Genomic DNA, 10,803 nt, shown 5'->3' with positions numbered 1-10,803 from the left:
CTCTACTGCTAGCAGAGCTCTCTCTCTCTCTCTACTGCTAGCAGAGCTCTCTCTCTCTACTGCTAGCAGAGCTCTCTCTCTACTGCTAACAGAGCTCTCTCTACTGCTAGCAGAGCTCTCTCTCTCTCTCTCTACTGCTAGCAGAGCTCTCTCTCTCTACTGCTAGCAGAGCTCTCTCTCTACTGCTAACAGAGCTCTCTCTCTACTGCTAACAGAGCTCTCTCTCTCTCTACTGCTAGCAGAGCCTCTCTCTCTCTACTGCTAGCAGAGCTCTCTCTCTCTCTCTCTACTGCTAGCAAAGCTCTCTCTACTGCTAACAGAGCTCTCTCTCTCTCTCTCTCTCTCTCTCTACTGCTAGCAGAGCTCTCTCTCTCTCTCTCTCTACTGCTAGCAGAGCTCTCTCTCTACTGCTAACAGAGCTCTCTCTCTCTACTGCTAGCAGAGCTCTCTCTCTCTCTACTGCTAGCAGAGCTCTCTCTCTACTGCTAACAGAGCTCTCTCTCTACTGCTAACAGAGCTCTCTCTCTCTCTACTGCTAGCAGAGCTCTCTCTCTCTCTACTGCTAGCAGAGCTCTCTCTCGCTCTCTCTACTGCTAGCAAAGCTCTCTCTCTCTACTGCTAGCAGAGCTCTCTCTCTCTACTGCTAACAGAGCTCTCTCTCTCTCTCTCTACTGCTAGCAGAGCTATCTCTCTCTCTACTGCTAACAGAGCTCTCTCTCTCTCTACTGCTAGCAGAGCTCTCTCTCTACTGCTAGCAGAGCTCTCTCTCTACTGCTAACAGAGCTCTCTCTACTGCTAGCAGAGCTCTCTCTCTCTACTGCTAGCAGAGCTCTCTCTCTACTGCTAACAGAGCTCTCTCTCTCTACTGCAAGCAGAGCTCTCTCTCTCTCTACTGCTAGCAGAGCTCTCTCTCTCTCTCTACTGCTAGCAAAGCTCTCTCTCTCTACTGCTAGCAGAGCTCTCTCTCTCTCTACTGCTAGCAGAGCTCTCTCTCTACTGCTAACAGAGCTCTCTCTCTCTACTGCTAACAGAGCTCTCTCTCTCTCTACTGCTAGCAGAGCTCTCTCTCTCTCTACTGCTAGCAGAGCTCTCTCGCTCTCTCTACTGCTAGCAGAGCTCTCTCTCGCTCTCTCTACTGCTAGCAAAGCTCTCTCTCTCTACTGCTAGCAGAGCTCTCTCTCTACTGCTAACAGAGCTCTCTCTCTCTCTACTGCTAGCAGAGCTCTCTCTCTCTCTACTGCTAACAGAGCTCTCTCTCTCTCTACTGCTAGCAGAGCTCTCTCTCTCTCTACTGCTAGCAGAGCTCTCTCTCTACTGCTAACAGAGCTCTCTCTCTCTCTACTGCTAGCAGAGCTCTCTCTCTCTCTCTCTCTCTACTGCTAACAGAGCTCTCTCTCTCTCTCTCTACTGCTAACAGAGCTCTCTCTCTCTCTAATGCTAGCAGAGCTCTCTCTCTCTCTACTGCTAACAGAGCTCTCTCTCTCTCTCTCTCTACTGCTAGCAGAGCTCTCTCTCTCTCTCTCTCTCTACTGCTAGCAGAGCTCTCTCTCTCTACTGCTAGCAAAGCTCTCTCTCTCTACTGCTAACAGAGCTCTCTTTCTCTCTCTCTCTACTGCTAGCAGAGCTCTCTCTCTCTCTCTCTCTACTGCTAGCAGAGCTCTCTCTCTCTACTGCTAGCAGAGCTCTCTCTCTACTGCTAACAGAGCTCTCTCTCTCTCTACTGCTTACAGAGCTCTCTCTCTCTCCTGCTAACAGAGCTCTCTCTCTCTACTGCTAACAGAGCTCTCTCTCTCTCTCCTGCTAACAGAGCTCTCTCTCTCTACTGCTAACATAGCTCTCTCTCTCTCTCTCTCTCTACTGCTAGCAGAGCTATCTCTCTCTCTACTGCTAACAGAGCTCTCTCTCTCTCTACTGCTAGCAGAGCTCTCTCTCTCTCTACTGCTAGCAGAGCTCTCTCTCTCTCTACTGCTAGCAGAGCTCTCTCTCTCTCTCTACTGCTAACAGAGCTCTCTCTCTCTCTCTCTACTGCTAACAGAGCTCTCTCTCTCTCTACTGCTAACAGAGCTCTCTCTCTCTCTACTGCTAGCAGAGCTCTCTCTCTACTGCTAACAGAGCTCTCTCTCTCTCTCTCTCTACTGCTAGCAGAGCTCTCGCTCTCTCTCTCTCTACTGCTAGCAGAGCTCTCTCTCTCTCTCTCTACTGCTAGCAGAGCTCTCTCTCTCTACTGCTAGCAAAGCTCTCTCTCTCTACTGCTAACAGAGCTCTCTTTCTCTCTCTCTCTACTGCTAGCAGAGCTCTCTCTCTCTCTCTCTCTCTCTACTGCTAGCAGAGCTCTCTCTCTCTACTGCTAGCAGAGCTCTCTCTCTACTGCTAACAGAGCTCTCTCTCTCTCTCTACTGCTAACAGAGCTCTCTCTCTCTCCTGCTAACAGAGCTCTCTCTCTCTCTACTGCTAACAGAGCTCTCTCTCTCTCTACTGCTAACAGAGCTCTCTCTCTCTCCTGCTAACAGAGCTCTCTCTCTCTACTGCTAACAGAGCTCTCTCTCTCTCTACTGCTAGCAGAGGGAAAAGCGGCGAGAGTTGATGTTCATCTTGGTGACCCCTATGAGTCTCAGCGGGGTTGAGAGTCCGAACCCGGGGGTGACGGGGGAGTCAAAGAGCAGGTCACTCAACTCATCTCTCTCCTCCAGCCCGTAGGTGGCATCGTTGAGCATGCGGCGGTGCTGGTGACACGTCTGCTCGATCTTCAGTTTGTTGATGTCGCTATGGAGACGCATCAGCTGATGGGCCAACTGCTGGTCCTGGAGAGGCATTTCCTTCTGGAGGGGGGGACGGGTGGGGGGTAGAGATTTAGGCCTAGATTCAAACCGGCGTGGAAGATCTGCGTTGTAACGCCAATGACATTTAACGTTAATATCCGATTGAGCCGACAGACGCAAAGTTTACCGTGAATATGGTCTCTGTGAACGTAGAAACGTTGCCTTTAAAAGGAGTGATCGGATAATTTAGTTTGTTTCTATTGTTGACAGTAAATGTTAATGACAGTGTGTCGGTAATAAAGTCACCGCAACAGCCCTAGGTGTAGTCTGGCCTTAACAACAGAGAGTGTAGTCTGGCCTTAACAACAGAGGGTGTAGTCTGGCCTCAACAACAGAGGGTGTAGTCTGGCCTCAACAACAGAGGGTGTAGTCTGGCCTTAACAACAGAGGGTGTAGTCTGGCCTTAACAACAGAGGGTGTAGTCTGGCCTTAACAACAGAGGGTGTAGTCTGGCCTCAACAACAGAGGGTGTAGTCTGGCCTCAACAACAGAGGGTGCAGTCTGGCCTCAACAACAGAGGGTGCAGTCTGGCCTCAACAACAGGGGGTGTAGTCTGGCCTTAACAACAGGGTGTGTAGTCTGGCCTTAACAACAGAGGGTGTAGTCTGGCCTTAACAACAGAGGGTGTAGTCTGGCCTTAACAACAGAGGGTGTAGTCTGGCCTCAACAACAGAGGGTGTAGTCTGGCCTTAACAACAGAGGGTGTAGTCTGGCCTAAACAACAGAGGGTGTAGTCTGGCCTCAACAACAGAGGGTGTAGTCTGGCCTCAACAACAGAGGGTGTAGTCTGGCCTCAACAACAGAGGGTGTAGTCTGGCCTCAACAACAGAGGGTGTAGTCTGGCCTCAACAACAGAGGGTGTAGTCTGGCCTCAACAACAGAGGGTGTAGCCTGGCCTCAACAACAGAGGGTGTAGCCTGGCCTCAACAACAGAGGGTGTAGCCTCAACAACAGAGGGTGTAGTCTGGCCTCAACAACAGAGGGTGTAGTCTAGCCTCAACAACAGAGGGTGTAGCCTGGCCTCAACAACAGAGGGTGTAGTCTGGCCTCAACAACAGCGGGTGTAGTCTGGCCTCAACAACAGCGGGTGTGGCCTCAACAACAGAGGGTGTAGTCTGGCCTCAACAACAGAGGGTGTAGCCTCAACAACAGAGGGTGTAGCCTCAACAACAGAGGGTGTAGCCTCAACAACAGAGGGTGTAGTCTGGCCTCAACAACAGAGGGTGTGGTAGACGATGCTGCGGAACGTTGATGCGTCAACAAACTCTAATTCCGGGAAAATTTGCCTAAATTCCCATAGTTTCCAGAAGTCCTGGTTGGAGGATTCTGGATTTCATGCTGCTTATTACCTCCTGATATTGATATCTACAATCAGGATTTCTGGAAAACCTTGGAATTTTGGGAAAGTGTGACTGGATTTTCGAACTCTCATTGGCAGGAAGCCCCTCTACCTAGCATTGACAGGAAGCCCCTCTCCCTAGCATTGACAGGAAGCCCCTCTCCCTAGCATTGACAGGAAGCCCCTCTCCCTAGCATTGACTGGAAGCCCCTCTCCCTAGCATTGGCAGGAAGCCACTCTCCCTAGCATTGGCAGGAAGCCCCTCTCCCTAGCATTGGCAGGAAGCCCCTCTCCCTAGCATTGGTAGGAACCCCTCTCCCTAGCATTGACAGGAAGCCCCACTCCTTAGCATTGACAGGAAGCCCCTCTCCCTTGCATTGACAGGAAGCCCCTCTCCCTAGCATTGACAGGAAGCCCCTCTCCTTAGCATTGACAGGAAGCCCCTCTCCCTAGCATTGACAGGAAGCCCCTCTCCCTAGCATTGACTGGAAGCCCCTCTCCCTAGCATTGACTGGAAGCCCCTCTCCTAAGCATTGACAGGAAGCCCCTCTCCCAACATTGACAGAAAGCCCCTCTCCCTAGCATTGACAGGAAGCCCCTCTCCTTAGCATTGACAGGAAGCCCCACTCCTTAGCATTGACAGGAAGCCCCTCTCCCTTGCATTGACAGGAAGCCCCTCTCCCTTGCATTGACAGGAAGCCGCTCTCCCTAGCATTGACAGAAAGCCCCTTTCCCTAGCATTGACACGAAGCCCCTCTCACTAGCATTGGCAGGAAGCCCCTCTCCCTAGCATTGACAGGAAGCCCCTCTCCCTAGCATTGACAGGAAGCCCCTCTCCCTAGCATTGACAGAAAGCCCCTCTCCCTAGCATTGACAGGAAGCCCCTCTCCCTAGCATTGACAGGAAGCCCCACTCCTTAGCATTGACAGGAAGCCCCTCTCCCTAGCATTGACAGGATGCCCCTCTCCCTAGCATTGACAGGAAGCCCCTCTCCCTAGCATTGACAGAAAGCCCCTCTCCCTAGCATTGACTGGAAGCCCCTCTCCCTAGCTTTGACAGGAAGCCCCTCTCCCTAGCATTGACAGAAAGCCCCTCTCCCTAGCATTGACAGGAAGCCCCTCTCCCTAGCATTGACAGAAAGCCCCTCTCCCTAGCATTGACAGGAAGCCCCACTCCTTAGCATTGACAGGAAGCCCCTCTCCCTAGCATTGACAGGAAGCCCCTCTCCCAACATTGACAGAAAGTCCCTCTCCCTAGCATTGACAGGAAGCCACTCTCCTTAGCATTGACAGGAAGCCCCACTCCTTAGCATTGACAGGAAGCCCCTCTCCCTTGCAATGACAGGAAGCCCCTCTCCCTAGCATTGGCAGGAAGCCCCTCTCCCTACAATTGGCAGGAAGCCCCTCTCCCTAGCATTGACAGGAAGCCCCGATCCCTAGCATTGACAAGAAGCCCCTCTCCCTATCATTGACAGGAAGCCCCTCTCCCTAGCATTGACAGAAAGCCCCTCTCCCTAGCATTGACAGAAAGCCCCTCTCCCTAGCATTGACAGGAAGCCCCTCTCCTTAGCATTGACAGGAAGCCCCACTCCTTAGCATTGACAGGAAGCCCCTCTCCCTAGCATTGATGGAAGCCCCTCTCCCTAGCATTGACAGGAAGCGCCTCTCCCTAGCATTGACAGAAAGCCCCTCTCCCTAGCATTGACAGAAAGCCCCTCTCCCTAGCATTGACAGAAAGCCCCTCTCCCTAGCATTGACAGAAAGCCCCTCTCCCTAGCATTGACAGGAAGCCCCTCTCCTTAGCATTGACAGGAAGCCCCACTCCTTAGCATTGACAGGAAGCCCCTCTCCCTAGCATTGACAGGAAGCCCCTCCCATAACTCCCTAGCATTGACAGGAAGCCCCTCTCCCTAGCATTGACAGCAAGCCCCTCTCCCTAGCATTGACAGGAAGCCCCTCTCCTTAGCATTGACAGGAAGCCCCACTCCCTAGCATTGACAGGAAGCCCCTCTCCCTAGCATTGACAGGAAGCCCCTCTCCCTAGCATTGACAGGAAGCCCCTCTCCTTAGCATTGACAGGAAGCCCCTCTACCTAGTATTGACAGGAAGCCCCTCTCCCTAGAATTGACAGGAAGCCCCTCTCCCTAGCATTGACAGGAAGCCCCTCTCCCTAGCATTGACAGGAAGCCCCTCTCCCTAGCATTGACAGGAAGCCACTCTCCCTAGCATTGACAGGAAGCCCCTCTCCCTAGCATTGACAGGAAGCCCTAGCATTGACAGGAAGCCCTCTCCCTAGCATTGACAGGAAGCCCCTCTCCCTAGCATTGACAGGAAGCCCCTCTCCCTAGCATTGACAGGAAGCCCCTCTCCTTAGCATTGACAGGAAGCCCCTCTCCCTAGCATTGACAGAAAGCCCCTCTCCCTAGCATTGACAGGAAGCCCCTCTCCCTAGCATTGACAGGAAGCCCCTTACGGAACTCCTAGCATTGACAGGAAGCCCCTCTCCCTAGCATTGACAGGAAGCCCCTCTCCCTAGCATTGACAGGAAGCCCCTCTCCCTAGCATTGACAGAAAGCCCCTCTCCCTAGCATTGACAGGAAGCCCCTCTCCTTAGCATTGACAGGAAGCCCCACTCCTTAGCATTGACAGGAAGCCCCTCTCCCTAGCATTGACAGAAAGCCCCTCTCCCTAGCATTGACAGGAAGCCCCACTCCTTAGCATTGACAGGAAGCCCCTCTACCTAGTATTGACAGGAGGACCCTCTCCCTAGAATTGACTGGAAGCCCCTCTCCCTAGCATTGACAGGAAGCCCCTCTCCCTAGCATTGACAGAAAGCCCCTCTCCCTAGCATTGACAGGAAGCCACTCTCCCTAGCATTGACAGGAAGCCCCTCTCCCTAGCATTGACAGGAAGCCCCTCTCCCTAGCATTGACAGGAAGCCCCTCTCCCTAGCATTGACAGAAAGCCCCTCTCCCTAGCATTGACAGGAAGCCCCTCTGCCTAGCATTGACAGGAAGCCCCACTCCTTAGCATTGACAGGAAGCCCCTCTCCCTAGCATTGACAGGAAGCCCCTCTCCCTAGCATTGACTGAAAGCCCCTCTCCCTAGCATTGACTGGAAGCCCCTCTCCCTAGCATTGACAGGAAGCCCCTCTCCCTAGCATTGACAGGAAGCCCCTCTCCCTAGCATTGACAGGAAGCCCCTCTCCCTAGCATTGACAGGAAGCCCCTCTCCCTAGCATTGACAGGAAGCCCCACTCCTTAGCATTGACAGGAAGCCCCTCTCCCTAGCATTGACAGGAAGCCCCTCTCCCTAGCATTGACAGGAAGCCCCTCTCCCTAGCATTGACAGGAAGCCCCTATCCCTAGCATTGACAGGAAGCCCCTCTCCCTAGCATTGACAGGAAGCCCCTCTCCCTAGCATTGACAGGAAGCCCCTCTCCCTAGCATTGACAGGAAGCCCCTCTCCCTAGCATTGACAGGAAGCCCCTCTCCTTAGCATTGACAGGAAGCCCCTCTCCCTAGCATTGACAGGAAGCCCCTCTCCCTAGCATTGACAGGAAGCCCCTCTCCCTAGCATTGACAGGAAGCCCCTCTCCCTAGCATTGACAGGAAGCCCCTCTCCCTAGCATTGACAGGAAGCCCCTCTCCCTAGCATTGACAGGAAGCCCCTCTCCCTAGCATTGACAGGAAGCCCCTCTCCCTAGCATTGACAGGAAGCCCCTCTCCCTAGCATTGACAGGAAGCCCCTCTCCCTAGCATTGACAGGAAGCCCCTCTCCCTAGCATTGACAGGAAGCCCCTCTCCCTAGCATTGACAGGAAGCCCCTCTCCCTAGCATTGACAGGAAGCCCCTCTCCCTAGCATTGACAGGAAGCCCCTCTCCCTAGCATTGACAGGAAGCCCCTCTCCCTAGCATTGACAGGAAGCCCCTCTCCCTAGCATTGACAGGAAGCCCCTCTCCCTAGCATTGACAGGAAGCCCCTCTCCCTAGCATTGACAGGAAGCCCCTCTCCCTAGCATTGACAGGAAGCCCCTCTCCCTAGCATTGACAGGAAGCCCCTCTCCCTAGCATTGACAGGAAGCCCCTCTCCCTAGCATTGACAGGAAGCCCCTCTCCCTAGCATTGACAGGAAGCCCCTCTCCCTAGCATTGACAGGAAGCCCCTCTCCCTAGCATTGACAGGAAGCCCTCTCCCTAGCATTGACAGGAAGCCCTCTCCCTAGCATTGACAGGAAGCCCCTCTCCCTAGCATTGACAGGAAGCCCCTCTCCCTAGCATTGACAGGAAGCCCCTCTCCCTAGCATTGACAGGAAGCCCCTCTCCTTAGCATTGACAGGAAGCCCCTCTCCCTAGCATTGACAGGAAGCCCCTCTCCCTAGCATTGACAGGAAGCCCCTCTCCCTAGCATTGACAGGAAGCCCCTCTCCCTAGCATTGACAGGAAGCCCCTCTCCTAGCATTGACAGGAAGCCCCTCTCCCTAGCATTGACAGGAAGCCCCTCTCCCTAGCATTGACAGGAAGCCCCTCTCCCTAGCATTGACAGGAAGCCCCTCTCCCTAGCATTGACAGGAAGCCCCTCTCCCTAGCATTGACAGGAAGCCCCTCTCCTTAGCATTGACAGGAAGCCCCTCTCCCTAGCATTGACAGGAAGCCCCTCTCCCTAGCATTGACAGGAAGCCCCTCTCCCTAGCATTGACAGGAAGCCCCTCTCCTTAGCATTGACAGGAAGCCCCTCTCCCTAGCATTGACAGGAAGCCCCTCTCCCTAGCATTGACAGAAAGCCCCTCTCCCTAGCATTGACAGGAAGCCCCTCTCCTTAGCATTGACAGGAAGCCCCACTCCTTAGCATTGACAGGAAGCCCCTCTCCCTAGCATTGACAGGAAGCCCCTCTCCCTAGCATTGACAGGAAGCCCCTCTCCCTAGCATTGACAGGAAGCCCCTCTCCCTAGCATTGACAGGAAGCCCCTCTCCTTAGCATTGACAGGAAGCCCCTCTCCTTAGCATTGACAGGAAGCCCCTCTCCCTAGCATTGACAGAAAGCCCCTCTCCCTAGCATTGACAGGAAGCCCCACTCCTTAGCATTGACAGGAAGCCCCTCTACCTAGTATTGACAGGAGGACCCTCTCCCTAGAATTGACTGGAAGCCCCTCTCCCTAGCATTGACAGGAAGCCCCTCTCCCTAGCATTGACAGAAAGCCCCTCTCCCTAGCATTGACAGGAAGCCACTCTCCCTAGCATTGACAGGAAGCCCCTCTCCCTAGCATTGGCAGGAAACACCTCTCCCTAGCATTGACAGGACGCCCCTCTCCCTAGCATTGACAGGAAGCCCCTCTACCTAGCATTGAGAGGAGGGCCCACTCCCTAGCATTGACAGGAAGCCCCTCTCCCTAGCATTGACAGAAAGCCCCTCTCCCTAGCATTGACAGGAAGACACTCTCCTAGCATTGACAGGAAGCCCCTCTCCCTAGCATTGGCAGGAAGCCCCTCTCCCTAGCATTGACAGGAAGCCCCTCTCCCTAGCATTGACAGGAAGCCCCTCTCCCTATCATTGACAGGAAGCCCCTCTCCCTAGCATTGACAGGAAGCCCCTCTCCTTAGCATTGACAGGAAGCCACTCTACCTAGCATTGACAGGAAGCCCCTCTCCCTAGAATTGACAGGAAGCCCCTCTCCCTAGCATTGACAGGAAGCCCCTCTCCCTAGCATTGACAGGAAGCCACTCTCCCTAGCATTGACAGGAAGCCCCTCTCCTTGCATTGACAGGAAGCCCCTCTCCCTAGCATTGGCAGGAAGCCCCTCTCGCTAGCATTGACAGGAAGCCCCTCTCCCTAGCATTGGCAGGAAGCCCCTCTCCCTAGCATTGACAGGAAGCCGCTCTCCCTAGCATTGACAGGAAGCTCCTCTCCCTAGCATTGACAGGAAGCCCCTCTCCCTAGCATTGACAGGAAGCCCCTCTCCCTAGCATTGACAGGAAGCCCCTCTCCCTAGCATTGACAGGAAGCCCCTCTCCCTAGCATTGACAGGAAGCCACTCTCCTTAGCATTGACAGGAAGCCCCTCTCCTTAGCATTGACAGGAAGCCCCTCTCCCTAGCAATGACAGGAAGCCCCTCTCCCTAGCATTGACAGGAAGCCCCTCTCCCTAGCATTGGCAGGAAGCCCCTCTCCCTAGCATTGACAGGAAGCCCCTATCCTTAGCATTGACAGGAAGCCCCTCTCCCTATCATTGACAGGAAGCCCCTCTCCCTAGCATTGACAGGAAGCCCCTCTCCTTAGCATTGACAGGAAGCCCCTCTCCCTAGCATTGACAGGAAGCCCCTCTCCCTAGCATTGACAGGAAGCCCCTCTCCCTAGCATTGACAGGAAGCCCCTCTCCCTAGCATTGACAGGAAGCCCCTCTCCCTAGCATTGACAGGAAGCCCCTCTCCCTAGCATTGACAGGAAGCCACTCTCCCTAGCATTGACAGGAAGCCCCTCTCCCTAGCATTGACAGGAAGCCCCTCTCCCTAGCATTGACAGGAAGCCCCTCTACCTAGCATTGAGAGGAGGGCCCTCTCCCTAGAATTGACTGGAAGGCCCTCTCCCTAGCATTGACAGGAAGCCCCTCTCCCTAGCATTGACAGAAAGCCCCTCTCCCTAGCATTGAC

General features: G+C 54.0%; 1 protein-coding gene across 1 annotated transcript in view; it reads right to left on the bottom strand.

The window, feature by feature from the left end:
- Positions 1–2,482: 2,482 nt before the first annotated feature.
- The window catches only part of fam167ab (family with sequence similarity 167 member Ab), a 29,062-nt gene continuing 20,741 nt past the window's right edge, over positions 2,483–10,803 (bottom strand). The window contains exon 4 of the mRNA XM_014143626.2: positions 2,483–2,819. Within this exon, the coding sequence (XP_013999101.1) occupies positions 2,556–2,819 (264 nt within the window). The 3' untranslated portion in view covers positions 2,483–2,555. The remainder of the gene's footprint in view (positions 2,820–10,803) is intronic.

Source organism: Salmo salar, chromosome ssa15, assembly GCF_905237065.1.
Source record: "Salmo salar chromosome ssa15, Ssal_v3.1, whole genome shotgun sequence".
Classification (NCBI taxonomy): domain Eukaryota; kingdom Metazoa; phylum Chordata; class Actinopteri; order Salmoniformes; family Salmonidae; genus Salmo; species Salmo salar.
The sequence above is the reverse complement of the archived record's forward strand: the minus strand, read 5'-3'. Positions and strand labels throughout refer to the sequence as shown.